This window comes from Oncorhynchus mykiss, chromosome 22 (assembly GCF_013265735.2).
Source record: "Oncorhynchus mykiss isolate Arlee chromosome 22, USDA_OmykA_1.1, whole genome shotgun sequence".
NCBI classification, from domain to species: domain Eukaryota; kingdom Metazoa; phylum Chordata; class Actinopteri; order Salmoniformes; family Salmonidae; genus Oncorhynchus; species Oncorhynchus mykiss.
This window is the reverse complement of record NC_048586.1, coordinates 39,773,516-39,786,164: the sequence shown is the minus strand read 5'-3', so window position 1 is coordinate 39,786,164 and position 12,649 is coordinate 39,773,516. Positions and strand designations below refer to the sequence as shown.

At 44.3% G+C, this 12,649-nt stretch overlaps 1 protein-coding gene across 4 annotated transcripts in view; it reads left to right on the top strand.

The window, feature by feature from the left end:
• LOC110502147 (tyrosine-protein phosphatase non-receptor type 4) overlaps positions 1-12,649 on the top strand; it is a 111,569-nt gene that overhangs the window by 61,833 nt on the left and 37,087 nt on the right. For all 4 annotated transcript variants that reach the window (XM_036959301.1, XM_036959299.1, XM_036959300.1 and 1 more), the window contains 6 exons: positions 3,212-3,256; positions 3,957-4,009; positions 6,821-6,941; positions 7,173-7,260; positions 9,489-9,577; positions 12,305-12,368. In XM_036959301.1, the coding sequence (XP_036815196.1) occupies positions 3,212-3,256; positions 3,957-4,009; positions 6,821-6,941; positions 7,173-7,260; positions 9,489-9,577; positions 12,305-12,368 (460 nt within the window). The remainder of the gene's footprint in view (positions 1-3,211; positions 3,257-3,956; positions 4,010-6,820; positions 6,942-7,172; positions 7,261-9,488; positions 9,578-12,304; positions 12,369-12,649) is intronic.

Below are 12,649 nucleotides of genomic sequence, written 5' to 3'. Positions count from 1 at the left end.
TACTCCACATATTTTTGTTAACAAACTATAGTTTTGGCAAGTTGATTAGGACATCTCCTTTATGCATGACAAAGGTCATTTTTCCAACAATTGTTTGCAGACAGATTATTTCACTTGTAATTCACTGTATCACAATTCCAGTGGGTCAGAAGTTTACGTACACTAAGTTGACTGTGCTTTTAAACAGCTCGGAAAATTCTCTAAAATTATGTCATGGCTTTAGAAGCTTCTGATAGGCTAATTGACATCATTTGAGTCAATTGGAGGTGTACCTGTGAATGTATTTCAAGGCCTACCTTCAAACTCAGTACCTCTTTGCTTGACATCATGAGAAAATCAAAAGAAATCCGCCAAGACCCCAGAAAGAAAATTGTAGACCTCCCCAAGTCTGGTTCATCCTTGGGAGCAATTTCCAAACGCCTGAAGGTTCCACGTTCATCTGTACAAACAATAGTACGCAAGTATAAACACCATGGGACCACGCAACCGTCATACCGCTAAGGAAGGAGACACGTTCTGTCTCCTAGAGATGAACGTGCTTTGGTGCGAAAAGTGCAAATCAATCCCAGAACAGCAGCAAAGGACCTTGTGAAGATGCTGAAGGAAACAGGTACACAAGTATCTATATCCACAGTAAAAACGAGTCCTATATCAACCTAACCTGGAAGGTTGCTCAGCAAGGAAGAAGCCACTGCTCCAAAACCGCCATAAAAAAAGCCAGACTACGGTTTGCAACTGCACATGGGAACAAAGATCGTACTTTTTGGAGAAATGTTCTCTGTTCTGATGAAACAAAATAGAACTGTTTGGCCATAATGACCATTTATGTTTGGAGGAAAAAGGGGGAGGCTTGCAAGCGGAAGGACACCATCCCAACCGCGAAGCACGGGGGTGGCAGCATCATGTTGTGGGGGTGCTTTGCTGCAGGAGGGACTGGTGCACTTCACCAAATAGATGGCATCATGAGGATGGAACATTTTGTGGATATATTGAAGAAACATCTCAAGACATCAGTCAGGAAGTTAAAGCTTGGTTGCAAATGGGTCTTCCAAATGGACAATCACCCCAAACATACTTCCAAAGTAATGGCAAAATGGCTTTAAGGACAACACAGTCAAGATATTGGAGTGGCCATCACAAAGCCCTGACCTCAATCCTATATAAAATTTGTGGGCAGAACTGAAAAATTGTGTGCGAGCAAGGAGGCCTACAAACCTGACTCAGTTACACCAGCTCTGTCAGGAGTAATGGGCCAAAATTCACCCAACTTATTGTGGGAAGCTTGTGGAAGGCTACCTGAAACTTTTGACCCAAGTTAAACAATTTAAAGGTGATGTTACCAAACACTAATTGGTGTATGTAAACTTCTGACCCACTGGCAATGTGATGAAAGAAATAAAAGCTGAAATAAATCATTCTCTCTACTATTATTCTGACATTTCACATTCTTAAAACAAAGTGGTGATCTTAACTGACCTAAAAAGGTCATTTTACTAGGATTAAATGACAGGAATTGTGAAAAACTGAGTTTAAATGTATAAAGGTGTATGTAAATTTCCGACTTCAACTGTATGTCATTTGAGCAACTTAAAGATAAATACCATTTATCCAATAATAATTTATTTTATTATTGAGAGTTAAGAAACTTTCTCAGAAAGTCTTTGAGATATGACTTTACCAAACCTATCAAGTTTTGAACAACTACTCCATGATAACAATGACACACACATATTTATATCCAGAGTGTACTCATTGCTAATGCAACAATGCCCAAAACCAGATGTACATAAGTCAAGAGAGCGATGGGAATCCGATTTGAATCCTACAATTGATAAGGGTCTATGATTGGACCTATGCCACGATAGTGTGTCAGCGACCATCAACTCTAGATATAGACTTCTACATTACAACTTCCTCCACCAACTCTATCTGACGCCTCAGAGGTTACACCCTGAAATATCAGAAATGTGTTTTAGATGTGGAACAACAGAAGACAGTTTTTGCATTTAACTTGTCAGTGTACTAAATTACAAACCTTCTGGCATGATGTTTGTGACTCCCTGGCCTTTATTATGGAGGTCCGTTTCCCCCTTGACCCTGAAATATACCTTCTGGGTAACTTCACAAATGTGAATTTGAGAAATAACTTCAAAATCAAATTTACAGAAATCGCTCTTGCCACTGCAAGAAAATGTGTTGCGTTGACATGGAAATAATTTCCCCTCTCCCAATTACAAGACGGCTCTCTGAAATGAACACGTGTATTCATATGGAGAAGATTGCCTATGCTTTAAGAAATAAATTCAACCACTTTGTGAAAATATGGCAACCCTTCCTGGTCTTAATGGAAACACTTCCATTGGGTTTGGTGGATGTGAGCTTGTAGATTGATGTAGCTATGGTCTCTCTGTAATGTACTGTTTTTGTGTAAATGTTGGTATCTCTTGTCATTTGTCTTATTTAGTCATTAGTGTTATTAATATTACAACCATGCCATGTCATGCCCATAAAAGAAGATGAATTACCCTGTGTTACTGTATTGCACTTGCTAAAAGCCCTCAGCTAATCATTCTACTAATGGAGAAGACTACAGTAAACGGGTTAGGAGTAGGTCTGGGGTTGAGAGTTTGCGACAACTTGGTCTAAGACTAGGATCAGCTTGGTAGGTATATTAACCAATAATGGGCTAATTCTACTGCTGGCTGCCTGGCACACAGCTAGACATAAATGTGAATAGCATGCCATGGATGCTGTCAGCCCCTATTGCAAGGGTGTCCATCCATGGTCATTAAAAACAGAGTTACAGTCAACTAGATACTCCAGTGTTATTTACTCAATCCATGCACCACTCAAGCATGATATTGCTCAGACAGCCTTATTAAGTGAGTAAACCACTTTGCATGTCTAAGATGGAGGCATGGATCTGTTTTGGATGTGCGTTATCGATTCCAGACAGCACACAACAACAGTGCTGGTGAGCTCTTACACTATGATGAGTTTAATTCAGTATTAGTTATACACAAAAACAACAGGCTACAAGTTAAGTCATAGAAATGTTGCCTAAGCAATGAGCATGGGAGAAGCTCCATGTGAGTGGGTCTGGTCCAGCTGCTTTTTCTAGTGTACTGTACATTATGTCCTCTGGTCCATAATCACAGAGGCATCTGTATCTCATTGTTGTTGGTGTAACTGCTCTCCTTATTCCCTGTAGGTACCAGTATTTCCTCCAGCTCAAACAGGACATCCTGACTGGAAGGTTAGTTCAGTTGGCTGTTCTTATTTACACAGGTTCAGCAGCACACTCACACACTGTTCTAGTGGACTAACACTGATTCTACCGGGCCAGCACACTGACACACTCTTCTAGTGGACTAACACTGATTCTACCGGGCCAGCACGCTGACACACTGTTCTAGTGGACTAACACTGATTCTACCGGGCCAGCACGCTGACACACTGTTCTAGTGGACTAACACTGATTCTACCAGGCCAGCACGCTGACACACTGTTCTAGTGGACTAACACTGATTCTACCGGGCCAGCACGCTGACACACTGTTCATGTGGACTAACACTGATTCTACCGGGCCAGCACGCTGACACACTGTTCATGTGGACTAACACTGATTCTACCGGGCCAGCACGCTGACACACTGTTCTAGTGGACTAACACTGATTCTACCGGGCCAGCACGCTGACACACTGTTCTAGTGGACTAACACTGATTCTACCGGGCCAGCACGCTGACACACTGTTCATGTGGACTAACACTGATTCTACCGGGCCAGCACGCTCACACACTGTTCTAGTGGACTAACACTGATTCTACCAGACCAGCACGCGGGTACACTACACTTTATTGGTAGCAGCCATCAGTAAAAGCTGTTGTAATGATTTTCCTATTGATCCAAATGAATTAATGTGGTGACTTGTGTGTTTGTGGTTTGTGTCCCACAGACTGCCCTGTCCACACAACACTGCCGCACTCCTGGCGTCCTATGCTGTTCAATGTAAGTACCCGTTCTCCTGGCGTCCCATGCTGTTCAATTACCCGTTCTCCTGGTGTCCCATGCTGTTCAATGTAAGTACCCGTTCTCCTGGTGTCCTATGCTGTTCAATGTAAGTACACGTTCTCCTGGTGTCCCATGCTGTTCAATGTAAGTACCCGTTCTCCTGGCGTCCCATGCTGTTCAATGTAAGTACCCGTTCTCCTGGTGTCCCATGCTGTTCAATGTAAGTACCCGTTCTCCTGGCGTCCCATGCTGTTCAATGTAAGTACCCGTTCTCCTGGCGTCCCATGCTGTTCAATGTAAGTACCCGTTCTCCTGGCGTCCCATGCTGTTCAATGTAAGTACCCGTTCTCCTGGTGTTCCATGCTGTTCAATGTAAGTACCCGTTCTCCTGGTGTCCCATGCTGTTCAATGTAAGTACCCGTTCTCCTGGTGTCCCATGCTGTTCAATGTAAGTACCCGTTCTCCTGGTGTCCCATGCTGTTCAATGTAAGTACCCGTTCTCCTGGCGTCCCATGCTGTTCAATGTAAGTACCCGTTCTCCTGGCGTCCCATGCTGTTCAATGTAAGTACCCGTTCTCCTGGCGTCCCATGCTGTTCAATGTAAGTACCCATTCTCCTGGCCTGCTGCTAAAGATATGTAGCTACTTGTAGTTAATTCACACATTTGATCTCTCTGTTGCTTCATACAAGGCTACACAGTTTCTGGCCACTAGGCAACTCCAGCGTTTTTGTTGTGAGATGACTAGAAAGATGTGTGTTGTAAGCCTTTAGTTGAGAGTCAGTGTACTCTCCAGGACTTCCCAATGGTCACACTGTGTGTGCTGCTTTGCATAACTTTTTAAGATGTCATATCCAAATTATTCTTTCATTCTCTCACCCCAAAAAAACAAGCAGTTTGCAGCAGAGCCTGAAATCGGCCATAATCCTCTCTTTATGCCCTTGTTGCTTTTTTAATTGAATGAACCTTTATTTAACTAGGCAAGTCAGTTAAGAACAAATTCTTATTTACAATGACAGCCAACGTTAGCAGGACATGGAGAGCTGTATACGGAACGCTATGCTAATCATTAGGCTGTTTCTCCCCATCTTTTGTCCCAGATTGATTTGTGTGGTATGACTTTTCTGTGCTGGTAGTGTGACTGGCCATTCGCCAAGCATGCTCAGGACAGCAAGGCACAGTATAGTGCAGCACACACCACAAGAGTGTGTGGAGAACAGGTTTATGGTAATGGCTGACGTAGAATGGTATCAAATATATCAAACACATGGTTTCCAGGTGTTTGATGCTATTATTATTACTCGGTAACCAACATTCTAGCTAATAAATTAGCACGCTGACTACTGTAACATGTTATCACAGTATAGCCTAGCCTAGCGGTCCACAGCTAGCATAGAACCACAGCCTACCATTGTGATGGGCCCATTAGCCTGAGGAGTGTAGTTTACCAGCCTGTGTCACCAGATTGACCTGAATAATGGCTCCTGACAGATTGGAGAGGGGGATAGCCAATGGTCTGTCCCCATTCAATCTGTCCACATTCCCACTTCAGTGGCCCGCTGAGGCTTGCCTCTCTCTCCAAACTCCCCAGGGAGTCTCATGGCTATATAGGTCACTGGAGGGATTTGAACTGCACCTCTAACACAACCTGTGGGTGTCCATGTCCAGAATCTCACTTAGCTCAATGTCCCTCCCCAAGAGAAGGTTTTCATTTCATTGTAGCCATGGGGATAGTGGTATGAATCATTTTAGGTTCAATTCAGTTTCAAGATGATTCAATGCTGCTGGTCATTCGGTTAGTTTTACCAAATCAGTGAGGCTGGTCAAATTTGATCAAGAAATGCACTCTGCTGAAAGCTTTGGTGTTAGTGCTGTGTAGATATTTATTTGCATACTGCTCATAAATCCATAGGCAATTGACCGGTTAGTTTTAACATTGCGTGTCTTTTTTTTTGTGTGGTGATTTAGATCAAGAACTGTTTTGAATTGATCCGTTTGTTATGCGCCCTAGTTAAAGGGATTTTTCCCCAGAGTCAGATTAAGTTGTTGATGTCATATTTACGTCTCTGCGTCCAGTATGAACGAAGTTAGATGTAGTTTTGCAATCCAATGCTAACTAGCGTTAGCGCAATGACAGTAAGTCAAACTAGGCATGACTTCCTGTCATTACGCTAGTTACCATTTGTGCAAACGCTAGGTGGCAACTTCCTTTAAAATGCACTTTGAGACATTGTCAAAATCACAAACTATCCATTTTAAAGCAGCAGTTGCTACATCCATTTTTGGACTTATAAATGAGTTATAAATACCCATTGATTCTTGAATATAATTAATACAAGCTTGTTTTATTCCAATGTTTGTAAACAAACACTGTATAGCTTCAACATGCTTAAAACAATACATGTTATATTGTATGGTCAGTCCTTGAATTCCTCAGCTTTTTCACAAAACCAGAGGCAAGGACACTGCTTTGTTATTGTTACAATGAAGGATTGGCCTTTTAAGAGGTCCACTCCAATGAATTGGTGTCTGTTTCACACACGACCACAAGCTAATGGATCTGAGGTACTCAGCTATTGTAGTGGTGGTTGGTGGTCCAAAGCTTCTCAACCCACTTGTGTATTTTATAAACAGACCTCATAACCAGGCTTTTGATTGAGGTTCTTGTATTCATTACTGCATTGATAGGCAATGGTTTGTCTGTCCAGTACAATATAGGCCTACTGTTTGCTGTGTATCATATAGGCTATGTGTGTCGACTTAACTGTCTGTGTACTATTGAATAGATTCTCTCTCTGTGCGTTGTGTAGCTGAGTTGGGAGACTACAGTGACTCGGATCATGCTCCTGGATACCTCTCAGAGTTCTGCTTCATCCCCAACCCACCACAAGGGTTCCACAAGGAGGTCACCAAACACCACCAACAGCACAGGTAGAGAGGCCCATCTTCATGCCCCAGGCACACATGTTCATTCACAGCTGTATGCTTGTCACTTGTCTGCCCCAGCTCTTAAAGCAGACTAGGTTTTCATGGTTTTATTGAGTGCATTTCCAGGCATGGTCTCACTGTGCTGCTCCATCTTCTGTGAATGGATTACGTGCGTTTGATTAGAGGAACCGTCTCCCACTCATTTATCTCTCTCTCGTTCTCTCTACTTCTCAGTGGTCTGTCTTCTGCCCAGTCAGAGTTTAATTACCTGAACACAGCACGGACGCTGGAGCTGTACGGAGTGGAGTTGCACTATGCAAGGGTAAGGCTGCTCCCCTGTGTGTCTGTCACTGCTACAGTAGAAAGGGCACTTGTCATAGCAGCACTGATACCCATGTTCCATAAAGCTGTGCTTTAGCCCTAGAAAAACCTGTGCTTTCTAAGCCAGCAGGTACAAGTAGGTTGAGGCAGCGTACAGTAGTATGTAATTCCTCTGTCCCCAGCTGCCAGGCCCTCATGAAGCCTTTAAAGGGATGCTTTAGGATTTTGGCAATGAGGCCCTTTATCTACTTACACAGAGTCAGATGAAGTTGTGGACACCATTTTAATGTCTCTGTGTTCAGTATGAAGGAAGTTAGAGGTAGTTTTGTGAGCCAGTGCTAACTAGCGTTACCCATAGACTTCCAGTCATTGCGCTATCTCGAGCTTCCTTCATACTGGACACAGAGACATAAAAATGGTGTCCACAAGTTAATCTGACTCTGTGTAAGTAGATAAAGGGCCTCATTGCCAAAATCCTGAAGTATCCCTTTATAGCTGAGGAACAGCAGAACCACTGAGCCTTGACAAGCTGTGTCTGTGTGTCTGTGGACTAGGGAATCCACTAATCCAGCCATTGTCTGGAGTACAGAGATTTCCCTCATTGTCCGATTAGACAGACTTCTCTTTTTGTCCCAGATAATGTGTGTGTGTGTGTGTGTGTGTGTGTGTGTTGTCTGGTCTGTCTGTGTACTTTTATGTGCATGTTTGGGTGTCTTGGTCTGTCTGTCTGACTGTCTAGGTTTGGTTGTTTTTGTCTGGATAGTAGTTTGGTTCATAAGACAAAGCAGGTCACAAAATGATTGGTACAATGAGTGAATGGCAGATCTCAACTGAGGCCCAGCCACCATTGTCCATCCAGCCATTTTTGCTGTAGAATGATCATCACACTATTACAGTGAAGAGGTGGAGTGGGTGTGCCCCATTTTAAACTAGGGACTATATTGCCCCCCTACTGTTGTCATACCCTTACCCCACCCCACCCCACCCCTGCCATAGAGAGATGGGGGGAGGGAGATAGGAGGAGAGGGTCTGTGTCTGTACTGCCATAGAGAGATAGGAGGAGAGGGTCCTTGTCTGTACCCCCACCCTGCAATAGAGAGATAGGAGGAGAGGGTCCTTGTCTGTACCCCCACCCTGCCATAGAGAGATGGGGGGAGGGAGATGGGAGGATAGGGTCTGTGTCTGTACCCCCACCCTGCCATAGAGAGATGGGGGGAGGGAGATAGGAGGAGAGGGTCTGTGTCTGTACTGCCATAGAGAGATAGGAGGAGAGGGTCCTTGTCTGTACCCCCACCCTGCAATAGAGAGATAGGAGGAGAGGGTCCTTGTCTGTACCCCCACCCTGCCATAGAGAGATGGGGGGAGGGAGATAGGAGGAGAGTGTCTGTGTCTGTACCCCCACCCTGCCATAGAGAGATGGGGGGAGGGAGATGGGAGGATAGGGTCTGTGTCTGTACCCCCACCCTGCCATAGAGAGATGGGGGGAGGGAGATAGGAGGAGAAGGTCTGTGTCTGTACCCCCACCCTGCCATAGAGAGATGGGGGGGAGGGAGGGAGATGGGAGGATAAGATCTGTGTCTGTACCCCCACCCTGCCGTAGAGAGATGGGGGGAGGGAGATAGGAGGAGAGGGTCTGTGTCTGTACCCCCACCCTGCCATAGAGAGATGGGGGGAGGGAGATAGGAGGAGAGGGTCTGTGTCTGTACTGCCATAGAGAGATAGGAGGAGAGGGTCCTTGTCTGTACCCCCACCCTGCAATAGAGAGATAGGAGGAGAGGGTCCTTGTCTGTACCCCCACCCTGCCATAGAGAGATGGGGGGAGGGAGATAGGAGGAGAGTGTCTGTGTCTGTACCCCCACCCTGCCATAGAGAGATGGGGGGAGGGAGATGGGAGGATAGGGTCTGTGTCTGTACCCCCACCCTGCCATAGAGAGATGGGGGGAGGGAGATAGGAGGAGAAGGTCTGTGTCTGTACCCCCACCCTGCCATAGAGAGATGGGGGGGAGGGAGGGAGATGGGAGGATAAGATCTGTGTCTGTACCCCCACCCTGCCGTAGAGAGATGGGGGGAGGGAGATAGGAGGAGAGGGTCTGTGTCTGTACCCCCACTCCTTCCATAGGAGGAGAGGGTCTGTGTCTGTACCCCCTCCAAAGCTTTCACCAGGCTGGCCCACTGTCAGGGTGCTTAGACACTTAATTTTCTCTCTCTGTCTCTGTGTGTGTGTTCCAGGATCAACGCAACACTGAGATTTTAATTGGGGTGATGTCAGCAGGGATCGTGGTTTACAAGAACAGGGTACGAATCAACTGCTTTCCCTGGTGAGTGACAAACTGGAGTCTTTTGATTCTGATACAAGATGAGGCGATTTGTAAATCCTATAATTAATTTGATCGTTGCTACAAGGGGATCGTTTGTGATCACACAGAGCGTCCACTTCGGTAGATTGTGTTACACATACAGTAAGCATTTAGAATGTCTAAGTAGGAAGGGGAAAGATGAGGATATTTATTTTTTAATGTATATATTTTTTATTTGACCTTTTATTTAACTAGGCAAGTCAGTTAAGAACAAATTCTTATTTTCAATGACGGCCTAGGAACAGTGAGTTAACCTCTCTGGGATATGTGGGAAGGTCGCGTCCAAACTCGCCAGTGAAAGTGCAGGTCGCCAAATTCAAAACAACAAAAATCTCAATTAAAATTCCTCAAGCATGCAAGAATTTTACACAATTTTAAAGATAAATTCTCGTTAATCCGGCCACAGTGTCTGATTTCAAAAAGGCTTTACAGCGAAAGCACCACAAACGATTGTTAGGTCACCACCAAGTCACAGAAAAACACAGCCATTTTTGCAGCCAAAGAGAGGAGTCACAAAAAGCACAAATAGAGATAAAATTAATCACTAACCTTTGATGATCTTCATCAGATTACACTCATAGGACTTCATGTTACACAATACATGTATGTTTTGTTTGCTGAAGTGCATATTTATATCAAAAAATCTCATTTTACATTGGCGCGTTACGTTCAGTAGTTCTAAAACACTCAGTGATTGTGCAGAGAGCCACATCTATTTACAGAAATACTCATTATAAATGTTGATGAAAAACAAGTGTTATACATGGAATTAGAGATATACTTCTCCTTAATGCAACCGCTGTGTCAGATTTAAAAAATATATAAAAAAAAGACGGAAAAAGCAAACCATGCAATAATCTGAGTACAGTGTTCAGACAACAAAGCAGCCAAAAAGATATCCGCCATATTGTGTCGTCAACATTAGTCAGAAATAGCATTATAAATATTCACTTACCTTTGATGATCTTCATCAGAATGCACTCCCAGGAATCCCAGTTCCTCAATAAATGTTTGATTTGTTCGATAAAGTTCATCAATTATGTCCAAATAGCTTCTTTTGTTAGGGTGTTTGGTAAACAAATCCAAACACGCGTTCAGGTCCAGCCGAACGTCAGACGAAATGTTCAAAAAGTTATATTACAGGTCATAGAAACTTGTCAAACTAAGTATAGAATCAATCTTTAGGATGTTTTTATCATAAATCTTCAATAATGTTCCAACCGGAGAATTTCATTGTCTGTAGAAAAGCAATGGAACGAGAGCTAACTCTCTCTTGACCGCGCCTCACGAGCGTTGGGCACTCTGCCAGACACCTGGCTCAATCCCCTCTCATTCTCTCCCCCTTCATAGTAGAAGCCTGAAACAAAGTTCTAAAGACTGTTGACATCTAGTGGAAGCCTTAGGAAGTGCATTATGACCCCATTTACACTGTATATTGGAATGTCAAAGAGTTGAAAAACTACAAACCTCTGATTTCCCACTTCCTGGTTGGATTTTTCTGAGGTTGCCATATGAGTTCTGTTATACTCACAGACATCATTCAAACAGTTTTAGAAACTTCAGAGTGTTTTCTATCCAAATATACTAATAATATGCATATATTTGCATCTGAAACAGAGTACTCTGGGCACCTTATTCATCCAAGCTACTCAATACTGCCCCCCTGTCACCAAGAAGTTAACTGCCTTGTTCAGGGGCAGAATGACAGATTTTTACCTTGTCAGCTCGGGGATTCGATCTTGCAACCTTTACGGTTACTAGTCCAACGCTCTAACCACTAGGCTACCTGCCGCCCCAGATATCATTCCAGGTTGCAGAAGCATTCCGAGAAGTGTTAAATAGGATTCTTGTAAGCACATCACATAACTGTTTTACATATTCATCTGTAAACTACAGATGATCCTTCCTAGAATCTCAGAGCGGTTTAGACTTTCATGTGGATTGTCTTTGAGGCCCAAAGATTTAATTCTTAGAAATCTTTGATATTCAGCTGTGTTGGTGGGGCTACTGGAAGTGTGTGCAAGGGGTGGGAGAGCACAGCCCAAATCCCCACCAGACGAGTAATAATCCAACACACACACTGACACAGACACTTCCCCACCCCCCACTAGCTCCTCACAGCACACATCCCCATTCTTAAAAGCCAGCTGCTTGCTGTAGCACAGGCAGCTCCGACGCTTTCCAGTCAGGCTAAATTTAGGGCTGCTAACAGTGGCGCGTTTCACAACAGCTGTCCTCCACTGTCAAGCGAGAAGGCTCGCTCCCATTGACCACTCTCTCTGTTTGGCTTGCCTGCCAATACTATTAAAAGGTGATACACAACGTTACTCCTCTCAGAAAGCAGAGGGGTCCGGTATCTAAGAGAGATGTGTGAATTCTAGCCTCTCTCCCATTAATGTCCACAACGGGCTGACAAATGAGCTATATTAGATGACGCTGTCTTAGAGAGAGTGTGTGAATTTAAAATATATTTATCTGAGCTGTGAGTCATGTAGAAGGGCTGTAGGGGGAAGGGAGAGAAGAGGGGAGGGGGAAGGGAGGAAGAGAGGAGAGGGGGGATTAGTTTTGAGGGGGAGACAGCTGCTCTCTGCAGCGAAGGCTCTGATTTGAGCCGTGAAGGAAGGAGACCCTCTGCAGTGACACACATTGTGACGCAATTTCTGTGTATTTCTCACTCACCCCTTTCAGGTTGAAGATTGTGAAAATATTGTTCAAGTGCAAACAGTTCTTCGTTCAGCTCAGGAGAGAAGTGGTAGGTATTCAAGCCGTCGTTTTCAATGTCCTTATTTTGACAATAAAATGTGAATGTAAGGCGGGATCTACTAATCTAGCAGCAATGTGTTTTATACAGTAGGAATGATGACTTACCCAGCAGTGAACACAGCCACCGGTTCTGCCTCAGCTTGTGTAACTGTGCTTCCCTGCCATTAGTGTCCCCAAACTAGATCCAGTTGTCTGGCTCTTCCTCAGGGAGGAAACTAGCTAGCACTGCTAATGGACCACCTACCACTGGTCCAGTCCCTCATCACTCCA